At 40.9% G+C, this 19,111-nt stretch overlaps 1 protein-coding gene across 2 annotated transcripts; it reads right to left on the bottom strand.

The window, feature by feature from the left end:
• Nucleotides 1–7,066: 7,066 nt before the first annotated feature.
• Nucleotides 7,067–18,851, bottom strand: LOC126933694 (proline-rich protein, Y-linked-like). Of its 2 annotated transcripts, none has more exons than XM_050753706.1 (3): nucleotides 18,742–18,851; nucleotides 18,505–18,653; nucleotides 7,067–7,334 (listed from the first exon to the last, which is right to left on the bottom strand). In XM_050753706.1, the coding sequence occupies exons 1-3, from the start codon at nucleotides 18,840–18,842 to the stop codon at nucleotides 7,327–7,329; spliced, it is 258 nt and encodes an 85-aa protein (XP_050609663.1). In that variant the 5' UTR covers nucleotides 18,843–18,851; the 3' UTR covers nucleotides 7,067–7,326. The 2 variants fall into 2 exon arrangements, with proteins under 2 accessions (XP_050609663.1, XP_050609662.1); XM_050753705.1 differs by lacking the exon at nucleotides 7,067–7,334 and adding an exon at nucleotides 17,081–17,229.
• Between the last annotated feature and the right edge of the window lie 260 nt (nucleotides 18,852–19,111).

The raw sequence follows: 19,111 nt of genomic DNA, 5'->3' as shown, positions 1-19,111 counted from the left end.
AATAGTGTAAAAGTATTTTATCAGCAGTGTTGGGATTAAGATGGCCAACTCTCAGTCCAGGCTGCCTGTGTTTGAATTTTGGCTTTGCCAACTTTTCACTGTGATCTTGAGCAAGTTACATAACTTCCCTGTGTTCCAGTTTCCTCATCTATAAAACAATGATGATAACGCTGGTGATAACCTATTTTGTACGTTCTCATAAACGGTAAGTATGTTAATATATGCAGACTTATTGGAGTATTGCCTTGTCCATGATAAACTCAGCTAGTGTTTGCTCATCTCAATTATCCAGAAAAAATATGGAGAAGAGAGGAGGTTGTGCAGTAGTTTTGGAGGAAGATGCAATATTGAGGGAAGGTATTTTTAGGATAAGTGGAGTGAATTGTGAATTCTGACTGTTCCGGTCTGATCCTAACTTTCACTTTTCAGCTAGGTCCCCTCAGTTCATGAAATCACAGTGGGCAGGGACCTTCACACAAAGCACCAAGGATGAATGAATGACAGGAGAGAGGGCAGATTGGCAGAGAGCACTGAGGCAGCCAAGCAGTCCCTGGTCTCATGTCTTGCCATTGCAATAATCAGAAGAGCAGGTCTCATATCTCACCTAAGTTTGTTAGGGTTTGAAGCAACATGAATCTCTCAAATGTGAGCACCAGGTCTGGAAACCACTAAAGGAGAATGAGAAGCTGTCTGTGTGCACATATTTTGGTCTCCTCCCATCCATACTGAAAATAGCCACTTCAATATCATCAGAAGTAAATTTGCAATCCCTGTTTTTTTGGTCCGTGTTTATCATTCACTGAAAATTTGCCAGATATACTACCTCACACCCATTAGGTTAGCTACTCCAAAGAAAAAAAGAAAGTAATGACTGTTGACAAGAACATGGAGAAATGGGAATATTCAGGTGCTGTTGGTGGGAATGTCAAATGCTGCAGCCTCTACAGGAAACAGTATGGAGGTTCCTCAAAATTTGAAAATAGAATCCAGCAATTCCATTTCTGAGGACATATCCAAAAGAATTGAAATAAGAATTTTGAATAGGTATTTGTCCACAACATATAGAGGGATGGTGCTAAACCTTTAGAAACCACTCCCATGATCCAATCGCCTCCCACCAGGTCTCACCTCCAACATTCAGGAGGTGAGTGTTCATAACAGCATCACTTATAATAGCCAAAAAATGCCCACTGACTCACGAATGAAAAAATGTGATATATACATAGAATAGTCATTCAGCCTTAAAAAGGAAGATCATTCCGATTCATGCTACAACACGGGTGAAACTGGAAGGCATTACTAAGTGAAATAAGCCAGTCCCGAAACTCAGATACGATAGGATTCCACTTACATGAGGTACCTAGAGATAAAAAAAATAGAATGATGGTTTCCAGCGCCGGGGGAAGGGAGAAATGGAGAGCTGTGGTTTCATGGGTGCAGAGTTTCAAATTTGAAAAGTTAAAAAAGATTCTGGAGATTGGTGACACAACAACCTGAACACATTTACCACTACTGAACTGTACACTTGACAATGGTTAAGATGATAAATTTTACGTTTTGTGTATTTTACCTCAATTAAAAATAAAATATATACATATATATATATCCAGGGATATAATGCTGGGAGACACTCTGGCCTCATGGAGTTCCCTGTCCAGTTGGATGGACACAAAGGCAAGAAGACACAGGGAGCGTGACAGCAGCTATGAGAGGTGCTGGAGACTGCGGCTGGGGTGGGCGCTGTGCCGGAAGGCTTCCTGAAGGGAAGGCCTTCTCCACCAGATCCTAAAAACCAAGTAAGAGATAGTCAAATAAAGGAGACAAAAATATGTTAGGACGTCAAAACCATATGTGCAAATTCATGGTGCTATTCGGAAACTGCACATGTTTCTGCTGGGCTGGCACATTGGGTGGGAGTTGAGGGGTGTAAAACGTGGGGTTTGTCTTGATTTATCCAGCATCTGCTGTGCCCAACCTCAGGAGAAAAAAAACTTGTGGACATAAGGTGACCGCTTTCAGCAGATAAAGCAGAAATGTGGCTGTGCCCTAAAGTTTCTTCCCTGGGGAAACTTAACCATTAGAAACGTTGTCCTGAAAGGCACCAGAGTGAACTCTGTTTCCACTCCATAAAGGTCTGCATTTGTTTGTTTCAAGCAAATACAACCTAGTCCACCACCACCCCCAAACTATCTGTTATTATCAGTCTTTCATTGACTGGTCAAGAAAGCACTTATTCAATTAACCGAACTATGTGACTACTCCATTTCAGGACTTTACTGAACATGTGGAGGGAGAAACTACAGGCATTTGGGGTTTCTTGAAACTGCTCCAACTTCAGAGTTTGTTGTCAATAATCTTTGCAACTTCTGGATCCATCTCTATGCATTTACTTTAAATATACGTGTGGTTTTTTTTTTTTTTTTTTAATGCAGCACTTTGGACTTAAAGCTGAAGCTATACAATAGGTAGAGTTTTTTGATAAATGGACTATAGACAATAATTGCAAACAATGCGTAGGAAAGAGGAAGAGCCAACTTAAGAGACTTCCCACTTATACTTTTCCAACCATTTTATTCAGGCAAGAAGGACAGCCTCATTTTTTGGTTTTCTAATCCACATTATAACCACAGAAATTGAGAGCCTGCTAGATCCAGAGCACTCTATTAAATGCTGTGGAGCAGGCAGAGGAAGGAAGGAGAGAGAGAGAGAGAGAGAGAGCAGGTGAGGAAGACAGAGATGGAGGAGTGAGAAGTAGAGAGAGAGAAAGAGTGAGGAGAGAGTGAGTGGGGGAAGACAGAAAGACAAAGGAGACAGAAATAAGGAGAGACAAAGAGAGACTATTGGATTCTAGTAGGAAATAAATAGGTATACAATACGTGTCTTTAAAAGTTTATTATAATAAATTCCATCTTCATTAGAGATCTAAATGGCTGAGTACAGAAAAAGGTAAGATAAATTCTCGGCATCGGGGTGGAAGGTGGAAGGATGAACTATTAAGGGAAAGAGGTGTGGGAGTGGGAGAGGAGCCTTTCCTGGGTGCCTCTGTCCTGCAGGCCTCTCATGCACATGGCAGAGGCTGGCCCACACTTTTGAGACAGCTGATAGCATAGAGGATAGCAGGGGACAAACAGGTAGATAAATGAACAAATAGGTGAGTGATTCTGAGAGCCAGACACTAGCAGCATGTGAGAATATATTTGGAAATGATTTGAGTTTGTACCTCCTTTATGTCCTGGTCGCCAAAGTTTTAAGTAGAGGGAAGAAAACATTGAGCTACGACAATGGCAACATTTTTCTTAGGCCCTTTCTATCACTTATTCTTCACACTCACGCTGTGATGATCAGTTTTAGGGGATCATTTTACTGGGCTAAGGGATGCCAGAAAACTGGTGGGGCATTACTTCTGGGTGTGTCTTTGAGTGCATTTCCAGGAGTGATTGGCATTGGAATCAGTGGACAGGGGAAGATCTGCACTCACCCCATGTGGGTGGGCCTCGGATTGGCTGAGGCCTGAATAGATGGAAACAGCAGAGGAAAGATCAATTCTCTCTCTCTTCTGGAGCTGGAACAGACTTTTTCCTCCTGCTATTGGGCATCAGAAGCCCAAGTTCTCTGGCCTTTGGACTCCAGGACCTGCAGCAGTGCCACAGTTTCCCTTCTGCTGAAATTCCCAGTGAATTTCAGTGCTGACTGAAAGTTACACCATCAGCTTCCTTGATTCTGAGGCCTTTGGGCATGGACTGAGCCACTCTGCCAGACACCCTGGTTCTCCATAATCATGTTAGACAGTTCCCATAAGTCTCTTCCTGTATATCGCTCTATGTATACTATTGGGTCTGTCTCTCTGGAGAACCCTTACTAATACATAGCCTCTGAGTTGGATATAATTCTCTGCATGCACTGTCTACCTGCCTTGGGTGCTGTTCCCAAGGGGCAAGAGTGTTCGTGGCTGGCAATGGAATCCCTAGTCCAGTTCAGTGGTGTTTACCTTTTGAAAGTTTAGAGACTTCAGGAATCTAATGTTGATTGGAAATGTGTTTTTTCCTACTTGACCCTTGATATGGTTTAGTTCTGTGTCCCTACCCAAATCTCGTGTTGAATGGTGATTCTGAGTGTTGGAGATGAGACCTGGTGGGAGGTGATTGGATCATGGGGGTGGTTTCTAAAGGTTTAGCACCATCCTTCTAGTGTGCCTCATGGTAGAGTTACCAGGAGATCTGTTTGTTTAAAAGTGTGTAACAACCCCCACTACTGCCGCCACCCCTTTCTTTCTCCTGCTCTGACCATGTGAGACCTGTTTGCTTCCCCTTCACCTTCCTCCATAATCGTAAGTTTCCTGAGGCCTCCCAGCCATGCCTCCTGTACAGCCTGTGGAACTGCGAGTCAATTAAACCCATTTTCTTTATTAATTACCAAGTTTCAGGTAGTTACTTGTAGTAATGAGAGCATGGACCAATACACCCCTGAAGTCAACAGCTCTCCAAAGCCAAGGCTGGTTTGGAAGCTGTCAGCCTGGTGATGGTGGGGATGGGAAGATGGGGGAGGTTCTGATAGCAACCTAGATTTGCCTTCATTTTTCTATCAACCAATTAGGAAAGTCAATGGAGTATGGAATAAGAGATGGCTGCTACTGTTCTGCCACCTCACAGGGTCATGGGAGCCAGTGAGAACCAGGGGGCATACATGCAGAAGGCTCTGCATCCTACAGACTTCCAGTTCTGACTCTTTTCCCAAGCAGCCCTTCCGTCAGGCAGTAAACACTGATACAGCCATAAAGGCAACTGGGTGCAACCTGTGACACCACAGAGCCTCCCAGTGACCCCCCTCCTGGGATCATCCACTCCTTATGTTGTTTAAAAACATGGACCCAGCATTCCATATGGTGCCTCTATAGGGTGGATGATTAGCCATGGAATCAATATCATAACTGGCTCAAAACCATGCCCCTGGTTTCAGCTTATCTCTTACCCCTGTATAGCTACTTGGTGAAATAGATGTGCAGGAAACTTCTTCTCTTTGATCATAGATAATATTGGTGCACGATTAGTATCAAATATTGCACTAGGACAGTGGCTCACACACTTAAGTATGTGTATTAGTCCATTGTCATGCTGCTGATAAATACATATCTGAGACTGGGAAGAAAAATAAGTTTAATTGGACTTACAGTTCCGCATGGCTAGGGAGGCCTCAGAATCACGGCGGGAGGTGGAAGGCACTTCTTACATGGTGGCAGCAAGAGAGAATGAGGAAGAAACAAAAGCGGAAACCCCTGATAAACCCATCAGATCTCATGAGACTTATTCACTATCACGAGAATAGCACAGGAAAGACCATTCCCCAAGATTCAATTACCTCCCCGTGAGTTCCTCCCACAACATGTGGGAATTCTGGGAGATACAATTCAAGTTGAGATTTGGGTGGGGACACAGCCAAACCATATCAGTATGCATCAGAATCATTTAGAGATTTTGAGATGCATATCAGTATCATTTAGAGATGCATATCAGTATGCATCAGAATCATTTATATATATATATATATATATTTTTTTTTTTTTTCCCCAAACTCCTAGTGGGTACAGTTTATCTTGCCAGATATTATATTGCTAGGCCCAGCTCCAGAGTTTCTGTGTTAGTAGATCTGGTGTAGGGCCCCAGAGTCTGTATTTCTGAAAGGTTCCCTGGTGAGGCTTATGCTGCTGGTCCAGGGACCACACTTTGAGAAGCACTGTGTCAGGCACTAAGCACCCCAAGAATTCTAGGACCTCTGCAGACTCCATGTCTTTTGGTATTTTTCTGGGAAGTACCAAAGTCCAGCTGTCATAGAGTAGGACATGGGCAACTGACAATCGTCCTGGCAGTTTGTTGTCACATCCCAATTTCTCAAGCATTGGGAAATCAGACTGCAACATATTTGGCATTTTGAAGTCAGTTATAGCTGAATCATCTAAATGCCTTTTGATAATTGCTAATTGACAGAAATAGACTCAGAAAGTCATACCTTTTCCACTATCAGAAGACAAAAAGCAAACATGGACATAACCTATCTTTATTGATATATATTTGTGTCTATCTATATGCCATTATACATACTTACATCATATACATGATATATATTTTTATTCATCATGAAATAAAAATCTTTATTGATATATATATTTATACCTATCTATATTGATATATGTTTTATGTATCTATATGCCATTATATATATACTCACATTGCATACAAGAAATATAAGTATGTGTTTGTAAACACACACACATATGAATGAGAGAGAGAAAATGCTCCATAGCAGCTGAAGATAAAACAGAAAGAATCACCCCAAGGCAGCCTCACAATTCAGGAACAGAGAACCAGTAACCCGGTGGAGGGGCAGGTGGCAGAACAGGTGCAAGGGTACCAGAGTTAAAGTCAGAGTCCACAAGGTGCCCCAGGTGCACAGAGATAAAAACAGAAGGGTCAAGCTCAGGACAATGTGGTTAAATTATGGCAGAGAGTGGCTGGCTGAGGCAATATTTAATGACCCAGGCACTCACCTTCACGATTTATTGGTGACCAATCTCAAGAGAAAGGTGACTTAGCACACTGCTTTGCCCATTCTAGGTGTCTGGAATTGTTTTTAAGGAGTTAAGAGATATTTGTGACATTTCTTTGGATCTTGTTTGCATGATTATTTAAAAAGTTCAGGGACTATTTTCAGGGACTTCTCATGCATTAATTCAAGAACTATTTACTGATTATATACTGTGCTATAGTCATTAAGTATCCAATGGAATAAAAAAAGCCAGGTGTCTCCCATCGTGGGGCCTATTGTCTAATCAGTGAGACTCAGTGACACAGACATTGACCAAGGAATCTCCCAAATAGAGGATAGGAAAGTCCTGCTATGGAGAATGGCTCTCGGTAAGTCTGAAGCAGAGTGTAGTACTGGAATGAAACCCACCCGGGCAGCTGGAGACAATGCCCGTGGGATGCGCCCCCGTACACTGAAGCCTCGACAGTGAATAGAGCTTCACTAAAGAGAAGCAGTCTTTTGCTTTCACATTTCAGCAGTATTATATCATGTCATCCTCCCAATGGCCCTGCCAGGTGGATGATGTTATGCCCAGTTTGGAGGAGGAGGTCGAAGCTAAGCAAGGGCTGTGAGCTCCACCCAAGCCCAGAGTTTCTGGTTCCACAGGTCAGGGGTGGGCTGGCAGACGGTTTGTCTTTCTTGATGAGTGTCCAGTGAGGTGGCTGCTGCTGATCTCAGGATCACACCTGAAGAAACAACCTCTGAGCTAGAGCCGCAGGAACAGCCCATTAGGAACGTGACTCCCGTTTAGAAATCTGTGGTATAAGAAAACACATTGGACCCTGTCAGGTGATGGTCAGGCTTTGCCAGATCTCTTGCTCCTGTGCATGACTCTGTCATCCTCGATGAGCAATTCCATCCTGGCATCAAACTTCATACATCCTTTCATATCCAGTTCAAAAGACATCTTCTGCGGGAAGCTTTCATCACCCCTACCTCCCCCAATTTTAGCTACACTAAACTCGCATGTCAAATTGTTGGTATCAGCTTTGGTTTTCACCATAGCCTTCCACTATAGTTATCAGTTTGCAGAGATGATGCCTAACTCATTTTTGCATTCTTGCATCATGACTTTTTATAATGTCTTGCATAAACAAAGGCTTCAATGTACATGGATTGAATGAAAATGTTAAGTATTTAAAGTCATTCAACTGTGTATTTTCACATTTTATACACTAATAAGCTCATGAAGCAATTTGAGCAGGAATATTTCACCCTAAGTTTTAGAAAAGGAAAAAGAAGATTACAGGCACAAGTAATGTAAATGACATACCCAAGTACCGTAATTGTGCAATCATGGGTCTCTGCAAAAACACAACTGGCACATTCAAATTTGGTATGGAGGAGGGTTTAAAAACACATTGTTTACAATGACGTGTAGTATTTAGGGAAAACAACAAAGATGAAGCAGGACCAGGAGTGAGAAGCTATCACCACCCTGCAGCAGAGACCGAGAGGGGGCATCATGTGGAAGGAGTGCCCTGACTCTAGAAGAAAGTTAGCACCTGTGGTCATCTGCATCAGGAGAGCTGAACATACAACCCCGCCCCCATCCTTGATCGCTTGCAGAAGGCAAAGGAGTCTGTGCCCATGGGCCTCTGGCATGCTGCAGACTGAAGGGGATGGACGGAGGATCTGGAAGGGCAAACAGGACACCCAGACATTGATTCCAGCCTCCAATTTCTGTGCATTTTTCCCTCAACCCTGCTGCTTCAACAATCTCATAAATCTTCCTGTTAAAAATGTCTACCATGTGGAATGGAGATGGTTTATTGATAAAGACAAGACAGTTTAGTTAAGTTTTAGATGGAATTGCTTTAAGAAAAGGCTCATTTTAGAATTCACACTTTCAAACAAACTTTCTGCTTTATGGATGTTAGTTTCTTAAAAAAAAAAAAAGTCAACAAACCATAACACTGAAAACGTTGTTTCATGCTAGCTTATTACAAACTGCCTCGTTGAGCAGATTGTACATTTATACTCGATGGTAGGACTTAACATGCACTGAGATAATGATAGAAAAATGAAATGAATTTCAACAAATAATCAAGGATGCAGCTTCAAAAGACTGGTGAAATTCTTGCTATGATAATCTTTTTTTTTTTAAAGTCATGTATATTTTATGAGTCTGAAACAACTAATTCCAATAAGTCTCTGGGCTATGGAAGCAGAAAAGGAACACGATGTAATGTAGCATAGCATAATATATGAAGCAATCATTCAAACATAGCTTGCAGTACATACGTCAATAAACTTCTACTGTATTGAAGTCAGTGAAGTATAGGAGATATTCAAGCAGAAGATGTTTATTCAATGCATTGTAAAAAATCCATTTTTCTTTGGCTTGCCAAATGTGCCTGAGAGTTACTACTAATTTATCATGAAAAAAAAAAACACCTGCCTCTGTGATAAAGGCAGAGAAAACTGGATAATTTCTCATGTTGCTCTTTTGAACTTTAGTAAGATGCCATGGAGTTGAGACTATAATGATCATGGTTTATTGGGTGGAACCTTGCCTTGACTCAGTGGAGGTCAAGTTAGTGTCAAGAACACTGGCCTGGCTGTCAGAAGACTTGGGCTCCTCTCTCAGCTCTTGCAGGAGCTAGCTGTACCACCAGGAGCCTCTGGGGGTCTAATTGAGAGAATCAGATCATGAGCTTGGTGGTCTCTTACAACGATGGAGTTTGTGATTCTCAGGTATGCTGGCAAATCTCTACTGTGTTCTGTAGGATCTCCTCTGGGCCAGCAGCTTTCTCATCTACCAGTGGAGAGTGCTCACTCTTCACAAAATTTGATTGACAGTGACTCCTTTCCCCCTGCCTCTGAACAGCTCAGACAGCAAAGGATGCCACAGAGAACAGTGACTTGCGAAGCCCCAAATGGTAGGTGTAGGGGAGTTTTTAGGTATAAATTGGAGAATCTAGTGGAATAGTTGTTGTATTTGATTTCCACCGTTACATAAAAAATTATCACAAACTTAGCAATTCGCATTTATTATCTCATGATTTCTGTGGGACAGGAAGCGAGGCATAGCTTAGCCAGGTTCTTTGCTCAGAGTCTCACAAGACTGTGCTCAAAATATCAGCCAAAACGCTTTTTCTTTAGAGGATTCATGGGAAAAGGTCTGCTGCCAAGCTCCCGCAGGTTGTGGGCAGAATTCGTTTTCCATGTGGCTGCAGAACTCATGGTTGCTTCCTCCAGGCCAGCAGGGGAGCATCTCTCTTGAGGGAGGGGCCAGTCCCTTTGTCAAAAGCTTTCACTGATTGTGTCCTGCCCGCCCAGCATAATCTCCCATTTGATTAAGGTCCCATCTGATTTGGGCCCTTAATTACATTTGCAAAATCTCATCACCTTTGCCTTACGATAGAACTTAATCATGGGAGTGGCATCCTTTTTAATCAGAATTCCCTCCACACTCAAGGACAGGAGAGTATTCAGGGTGTAGACACCAAACAGCAGGATGTTGGGGGTCATCTTACAATTTCTATCCAAATGCAAAAAAAAAAAAAAAAGGCTACTTTATATATTCCATTCATCAGTGAAGGCCAGAAGCTCTAATTCTACTTCCTTGAGAAAGCAGTCATAACTGACGCTCCCATGGTCTGAACTCTCCTGACATGGCTGAACCAGCCCTTTGGTCCCCACTATATTCTGTGTTGTGTTGATAGTTTATCATTTCTCTGACTGGTTTCTCCAAAATTGTCTGCAAATTATGTAAAAACAGAGATCAGGATGTTTAAATCTAAACTGTATTTATATTGAGCATGCCAACTTACACATGTAGTAGATAGTAATTAATGACTGATTGCTAGTATTATAAAAGTACTTGATATGTATACAGTTCTGCAAAGTTTACAAATCACTTTCAAATGCTTTATTTCATCGGATAATTCGGAAAGATAAATACAGCAGAAAGTACTTACTAAAACATACTTTAGTGGCATAAAAAAGACACACTTCAAATTAGCCATGTTGTAAAATGTGTAACATATAAGTGAAAAATGAAGAAATTTTTTTTTGCCTAAATTATACCTGTCTTTGCTTAGATTTTTTATAATTACTAAAATACTTCTAGGGGAGCAAAATTCCACTTTTTGTTTACTTTTTAAAACCCTCTGTTTTATTAATGTTCCATAAAAATAGGCCACATTTGTATTTAAGAAAACAACTTTGGGGAGGGATGGTCAAATAGACTGATGAATCAGTCAGCATAGACTAGACCGTTCTTATTTGTGAATGTATTTCCTCAGTTTTATCAGTTCCAGACTGGAATATTTTTTTCAGGATCATTTTACTTTTATTTAAATTATCTGTGGCCTCATCAGAATTTGCTGACTACAGATTCTGCTATTGTAAGTTTTCTTTAAGGATCATTATTTTTTTTAATTTAATTTTTATGTTAAGTTCAGGGGTACACATGTAGGTTTGTTATATAGGTAAACTTATTTAATGGGAATTTGTTGTATAGATTATTTCATCACCCAGGCATTAAGCCTAGTACCCATTAGTTATATTTCCTGATTTTACCCTCCCCTTCCCTCCCGTCTCCGATAGGCCCCAGTGTGTGTTGTTCCCCTCTATGTGTCCGTGTGTTCTCATCATTTAGCTCCCACTTATAGTGAGAACATGCAGTATTTGGTTTTCTGTTGCTAAGTTAGTTTGCTAAGGATAATGGTCTCTATCTCCATTCATGTTCCTGCAAAAAACATAATCTTATTCTTTTTAATAACTGCATAGTATGCCATGGTGTATATTTACCACATTTTCTTTATCTAGTCAACCATTGATGGGCATTTAAGTTGATTTCATGTCCTTGCTGTTGTGAATAGTTCTGCAATTAACATACACATACATGCATCTTTATGATAGAAAGAATTATGTTCCTTTGGGCATATACCTAGCAATGGGATTGTTGGGTTGAACAGTTATTTCTGTTTTTAGGCCTTTAAGGAATCATCGCACTGTCTTAAACAATGGTTGAATATTCCTACCAATAGTGTATAAGCATCCCTTTTTCTCTGCAACCTTGCTAGCATCTGTTTTTTTGTGTGTGTGTGTTTTTGTTTGTTTGTTTGTTTTTTACTTTTTAATAATAGTTATTATGACTGGTGTGAGATGATATCTCATGGGCTCATGGGGGTTTTGATTTGCATTTCTCTAATGATCAGTGGTTGAGATTTTTAAATGATTATTGGCAGCATGTATGTCTTCTTTTGAAAAGTCAGACTTAAGATTTTAAAGAAAAATATTCAAATTGTATAGAACTGTTCATTGTGGCAGAACTAATACCATAAGAAAAAATAAATGTAAATCTACAGATTTCATTAAAAATATATAAAGAGAATGTTAGTATAGCAAATGATTCACTTAAAAGATTGTAAGCCATACGATGCTACACTGCTGACCAAGGTAATGTTTCACCTCTCCCTTTACATAGAGATCATGGTTCACCAACATTTCCTGAGTGTCAGAAAGGCCATGGGAGGAACAAGAGGAATGTGGCAGAGTCCCTGACCTTAAGCCACTTCTACCTGCATGGGCCCCATGCAATTAGCTATAATCAGATGTTATGAGGGTGAGGTCAAAGCAAGTTGCATTTTGAACCCAGACAAAGGCTATAACCCCCCAAAAGGGAGAAGAGGACACTTTACTGGAAGGTTAAAGGTAAAGAATGGAGAGAACAACATTCTAAGCAGAGGGAAGAGCACTTACAAATGCACAGTGGTGCAAAAATGATCACAATCTATTGAGAAAGGCAATAGTTTGATTAGAGTAAGGGAGGTGAGAGACTGGACTGAAGAGATAGACAAAGAACAAATACCATTGCTTAGAACCCCAACATGTCATCTGATACATGATGCTTAGAACACTAAGCCATCGACTTCATTTAGACTCAGTGTACTCTATGTAAACATATAGTACACTAAGACATTTAGACATTACTATGACCATAGAGAGCTATTGAAATATTTTAATCATATTTTTAATTGTAAGTATTTACTCTGAAAGTCACGGGAAGGATACATCTTAAAGTTGTGAGTGGTGAAGACGGAGTGACTACTAAGAATATGACTGCAGTAATATGAGTCAAAAAATATCAGCCTTAACTAAAGCAATACCATGAGAGAAGGTATATTAAGTTTTTTGTTGTTGTTGTTGTTGTTTTTTAGACAGAGTTTAGATCTTGTCACCTAGGCTGGAGTGCAATGGCAGGATCTCAGCTCACTGCAACCTCCACCTCTAGGGTTCAAGTGATTCTCCTGCCTCAGCCTCCTGAGTAGCTGGGATTACAGGTGCGCCACCATGCCCAGCTAATTTTTTGTGTTTTTAGTGGAGATGGGGTTCCACTATGTTGGCCGGGCTGGTCTCGAACTCCTGACCTCAGGTCATCCACCCGCCTAGGCCTCCAAAAGTGCTGGGATTACAGGCGTGAGCCACCGTGCCCAGCCAGTATTTTTTGAAAAATAAAACCTATCAGATTTGTTGGTTAATTCAATGTTTTTAGGTTACACCAAGGGAAACTGAAGGAGAAAAAGGGTAAGGCCAAGATTTCTCACTCAAATAGCTTGGGAGGTTTTGGGACTTTCATTGTGATAAGGAAACAGAAAGAAACAGATGTTGTAGGAAAAGAATGAAGTTATTTTTGTAATGTTGAATTATGGGCATCTGTGAAACCCAAATGGAGATGTGGAGCAGGCAGTTAGAGGTAAAGGTCTGAAACTTTGAGGAGGGTTTAGGTAGTGTTGAATTTGGTAAAGAAGGGTGAGGAAAACATTCTACACAGTGGGAAGAGGACTTAGAAATGTATAGGGGTGCAAAAATGCTCATGATATATTGAGAAAGCCAAATAATTTGTTTAGAGTAAGGGGGGCGAGAAGGTGAGAGACTGGACTAAAAAGAAAGACAAAGAACATACACAATTAATATAATACATGGAAAGTTAAGTGCAGGTTTGTATTAGGTTGCCCAGAAATAATGAATGCTGTGGGAAAAGGAGAGGAAATCCAGCATTTAAACAGTATACGTGAAAAGAGAAACTGAGAAAGACTTGGAAGCAATGACCGTGAGTGTGGCCCCCAGAATGCTGTTATGGAAATTTGCACTAACCTGACATCCTCGACTGCATTTCTGGACTCTTATGTATATTTCAAAGTGCCAATTAGATGGTGTTTCTGCTCTGCTCAAAGATTTTTAGTGGCTCCCCATTGTTCTCAGCATAAGGACAAGCACCCTCACCAGGTCTCACAGAGCTGCACTGTCACACAGAACTGCTTTCAGTCCCATCTTCTCTTACCTCTGGTGCTTAGAGGTTTATCTTTTTCTCTTTGCATCCACCATTTTCCCAAATGCAGTCCCCATCAACCATGGTCTCCCATCAACTCTCTCTCAGTTTTTGTGTCTCCAGACCTCCTTTCCTAGTGGAAACCCTTCCAGAAGTATCTAGGAATGGTTTCGTGCCTCTCCTCTGTGCCCTCATGGATTTCATCAGGATGTATCATGTTACGAGTGATGTCGGTGAAGACCAATATACAGGAATGAACTGAAAATGAGATACTGAAGGCCAGATGATCCGTTTGGAAGCTGCAGTGCTCCATGTCCAGGGGTGGTGTGGTTCTGGACTAGAGCAGTGTTATCAGTTAGGGTTGTTTGGGTTGCAAGCCACAGATACCAAAATTAGGTAACTTAAGCAAAAGGGGAAGTGAGGGAAAGATATTGACTAGCTCAGTAAATCTACAGAACAGCTGGAGAACTAGGCGTAAAATAATGAGGAGCCAGGGAATGCCTAGAGCCTTGTCAGCCACAGCAACCCTCTCATGTGAGCACTCTGCTGGATTCAAGTACCTCTCACAGTGGTTGTGCTGTCTGCTACTTGGCTCAGACTTCAAAGTCTAGGACGGGACCACAACATTGGTCTGTGTGGAGTTGCATGTCCGATCCTTTTGGGAGAGAAGAGAAAGACACTGTTTAAAAACAGTGTCATTTGTTGACTGTTGTTTCCAGTAAAGACAAGTGGTTCAATGAAGAAATGAAGCGATTCCCTCAAGGAAATGAAAGCAGCCTCGTATGAGAAACATGATTCTCAGAAGGAGTAATCAAGAGATAGGAAAGCTTGTGTCAAAAGGAGGTGGGATGCGTACTAAATGGTTTTTGTTTTAATCAGTAAGAAATAGTCACTCTGCAGTATAGAAACATAGGGAAGGGATTCTTGTTGCAGCAGTTAAGAAGGAGGAACTCACAGGTCCTTGTGATGATCTCACATGAGAATGCTGTCATGCTTTGAAGGTCGTCTGCATTCAAGGAAAAAATGCATCATCTTTTCCTTCAAGAGATTATATTCAAAGCCACTTGGTCATGTTTTCAAATTTCACATGACATTTTCCTCCAAATTTTGTTTATGTAGAGACCAGACATAAGAACAGTGTGCAGTGAGTTCTGGGAGACAGGAAACACATCACAGGAGCTAATCATACCCAGCTTAATTATTAAATTCATTTCTGGAGAAAAGGATGGGTCCTCCAAATTAGAATCTATGAGATGCTCTCAGGAAAAAGATTCCATACCAGGACCACTGGCATGCAGGTGTTGAGTTTCTGATTGGGGAGTTTCTATTGGGCCATAAATTCATTGTATGTCTTAGCATAAGTTACTTAGTTTCCTTAACTGTAAAGTATTTTGAACAAAATCCAAGGAACTCTTCTCAATTTTGAATAATATCACTCAACTATATAGATACTTACATATTGACCATTTTATTGCAAATTCTTCACTTCACAAACCTGTCTTCAGAAAACTGGAGAAGGTCAAGCAAAGCAATCAAGATGATTGAACTCAATCTGGGTTTCTTAACAAACACTTGATTTACAGATAAAGTGTACCAGATATTGAGTTGTATATGGGTAAAAACTTATCTTTATTCTGATGAGACAATGTCAATAAAGAATATACAAGTTCATTTAAAAATTTGTAGGATGTCTGACATTAAGTGGGGAAAGTGTTATTTATAGATGATAGAGAGATAGAAACTTGTAGAAAGTTTATTCATATGGCAAGCATGAATCTGTCATTTCCTTGAAAGATCTTTCCTTGGGGATGACTCATTCTTTCCAGCAAACACACTCAAGGATCAAGGACACACTTTCGATCCCCTATAAATAGCATACATAATAGTATGTACCTATGGAAGAAATAAATATTTGCCTCAAATTGTTTGGCTCCATATCCCAGTAATAAATGTTTTCTTTGAGTTATATCACAAATTGTGCCTGATCATTCATTATTTAAGAAGTTAAACTGGCTTCCATTGAAACATAGAATCATGGTTCTATGATTCCATGACTCCATTTACAGCGACAATTTGAAGAGAAACTTAAAAGAGCTGCTCCCTGTCTCACCTCAGCAAACATCCCCTTGTGTGTGGCTGGGCCTGGCAGCTAAGAGTGGAATATGCTAAAGGGTGAGAGGGACCAGATGTCTCAAAACTGTTACAGATCAAAGCCAAAGTAAGTGAAGCAAAGCTATGTGCACAGGGTGGACAAGGAAACAGAAGCAAAGCTATGTGTAGATGGTGGACAGGGAAACTGAAGCAAAGCTATGTGCAGAGGGTGGACAGGGACAGATCTGAAAATAAGAGAATGCCTCTAAGAATAAGGCAGATTGGATTGCAAGCTGTGTCCTGTGTGGACACATGGAGGCCTGTGTGAGCACTGCCCACGGAACTGAAGTAGCCATGGCTTGTTGCATGGACTGTTAGGCGTGTGGCGTCTGGTTCAGATTAAATTAAACTGGGGAAGTCTATGATAAAGTATCTTAACTTTCTTCTGTAAGGTCCCCCCGAACTTGCTACTCATATTGACTCTTTACTTTCTAGAAATTAACACAGAGAGGAAAAAAAAGAGCAGTTATAAAATTCACAGATTCATAAAAAAGAGGAAAATGTTCTCTCTTTTCTATCCAAGACAGGCAAATCTATATATAGCACTAAAATCCTAAGGAGGACATCATGTAATACAATGTTTAACATTTTCAACAACATTTGTAAGGTATATGCAATGTTAAGTTTTAAAGTCCTGTTTTACGCAATATTCTTTTACTATGTTCCTTCTGAAGGATTTCTGATGCTGTATAGCAGTCAACCTTTTTGTTTGAAACAGCGCAAGAGAAACTGTACTACATGGGTTTTATGTGTGACTTCTCTTCTGGGCTCTAAGTGCTTGAGATCAAGAAGAACGTCTAATATTTAATCATTAAATAGCCATGGAATTGTAACCACATCATTAACCTAACTCACTTTTATATAATGTACATATAAAGTTCTTTGTGATTTTTTTTTATTATTATACTTTAAGTTCTAGGGTACATGTGCATAACGTGCAGGTTTGTTACATATGTATACTTGTGCCATGTTGGTGTGCTGCACCCATCAACTCGTCAGCACCCATCAACTCGTCATTTACATCAGGTATAACTCCCAGTGCAATCCCTCCCCCCTCCCTCCTCCCCATAATAGGCCCCGGTGTGTGATGTTCCCCTTCCTGAGTCCAAGTGATCTCATTGTTCAGTTCCCACCCATGAGTGAGAACATGTGGTGTTTGGTTTTCTGTTCTTGCGATAGTTTGCTGAGAATGATGGTTTCCAGCTGCATCCATGTCCCTACAAAGGACACAAACTCATCCTTTTTTATGGCTGCATAGTATTCCATGGTGTATATGTGCCACATTTTCTTAATCCAGTCTGTCACTGATGGACATTTGGGTTGATTCCAAGTCTTTGCTATTGTGAATAGTGCCACAATGAACATACGTGTGCATGTGTCTTTATAGCAGCATAATTTATAATCCTTTGGGTATATACCCAGTAATGGGATGGCTGGGTCAAATGGTTCTTCTAGTTCTAGATCCTTGAGGAATAGCCACACTGTCTTCCACAATGGTTGAAATGGTTTACAGTGATTATTGAACGTATGTGTACACACACACACACACACACACACACACACACACAGCTTTTTTTGTAAATTATAGAACCCTGTTAATAGGGTCCTAATATTTGTATGTTGAGATCCTAGTTCCTGATGTCTTGAAGTGGTGTTTTCTGTGTCATGGGTCTGATGGCTGGGAGATAATCATTTTATAACTGACTCTCCCCACGGTGTCCCCACACTAACCCACACTGAAACTCATCTGCCACTTCCCACGCCCTCAGCCAGCCTGGAGCAATCCTCCTGCTGCCGTCTATGCCTGTCAGCTTGACGTCTTTCTATTCAACAGCATTTTTAGTCTTGTCTGCAAACTTAGAAATGACACAGTGCACCCCCTCTTCCGGATTAATAAGTAAAATAAGAAATAAGATTCATCCTGACAAGTATTTTATAAAACATTCATTAGTCCTTAAACATCTTTAAAGAAACTTGTTTTTATTGTTCTTGGTGGATTTTTTTAGCAGCTTCATGATAATTGAGATTGGAGTAATTTTAGATTTGCATGTTTGTTAAAATACTTTCAAAGGAAAAATAAAACTATAGCGTGATGAAATATTGGATCCTAAGATGTAGTAGGAGGACTTTAGAGGGACACAACGCTGTGAAGTGACCGTCACAGAAGTGTCCAAGACTTAAAAAGCTGCACCAGAGAGAAACAGTGAAAGATGAGACAGAGACAGAGACAGAAAGATAGAGGAAGAGAGAGAAAGAGAGAAAGAAGAGGAGAAAGAAACAAAGATAAAGAGAGAGACAGAGACAGAGCAAGACAGAGAAAGAGATGGAGGGAGAAAGAGAGAGAGGCAAACTGAGAGAAAGAGGGAGAGAGCTTAAAAAACAAACATGGAGCTGCCTTCAGCCTGGGTGCCCTGAAGGAAAAGGGCCAGCTCTGCAGTCCGTGTGGGGCTGGAGTAGAGGGGAGCAGAAGGGAGTGGAAAACAAGGACTCACCCCCTTTTCCTGATTCAGCTGCCGTTCCTTTGCTGTTTCCTGTGGCCGGTAAAAGCGCTCCTAAAGGGTCCCTGGGAACAGCTGTGTGGCCGGCGCCTGCATAACCCATCCTCTCTTCACCTGTGCTCTGTTCAAGGCTCCTGGAAACCCTGCAGAAAATGCACTTCCTTACATGTTAGCCTCTATCACCACCTAATTCAGGGGACTAAAAGATTTGCAACGAAATCAACATATTACCTGTAGTTGAGCCTTCTTGGAGAGGAACCTACCTTCGCCCTGCGTACATATACCCAGTTGGCCCAGCGCATTTGGAGCACAGCAGGTGTCTGGGATGGCATCAGGCTCACGTGTCCAATGGCTCGTCTTACATCACCTGTATCTGGGGAGGCTCCCCAATCAAAATGCATGCGAAGGTGAATATGAAGGATTAGCCAAGCACAGATGATAATGACTGCTACCATTATAGTAAATTTTATATACCATTAATATATATCACTATGTTAATTCAGCTATTTACAAATATCAGAGGTTTTAAGACTTCAGGTAGGACAGCAATCATACAGAAGGGCTCCTTCAATTAAATCCTCCAGGGTTGAACAGGGAACCA

This window comes from Macaca thibetana, chromosome 13, assembly GCF_024542745.1.
Source record: "Macaca thibetana thibetana isolate TM-01 chromosome 13, ASM2454274v1, whole genome shotgun sequence".
Classification (NCBI taxonomy): domain Eukaryota; kingdom Metazoa; phylum Chordata; class Mammalia; order Primates; family Cercopithecidae; genus Macaca; species Macaca thibetana.
Note: the sequence above shows the minus strand (reverse complement) of the source record. Positions and strands in the feature narration are given on the sequence as shown.

Excerpts from the sequence above, each read along its gene's own strand:
- LOC126933694 (XM_050753705.1), bottom strand. The coding sequence starts at position 18,842 with ATGCCATCCCAGACACCTGCTGTGCTCCAAATGCGCTGGGCCAACTGG. Across the intron at positions 18,654-18,741 it reads CCAAGAAGGCTCAACTACAG|GGTTTCCAGGAGCCTTGAAC; the intron begins GTAATATGTTGA and ends CATTTTCTGCAG. Across the intron at positions 17,230-18,504 it reads AGCTGAATCAGGAAAAGGGG|GGACATGGATGCAGCTGGAA; the intron begins GTGAGTCCTTGT and ends TGTCCTTTGTAG.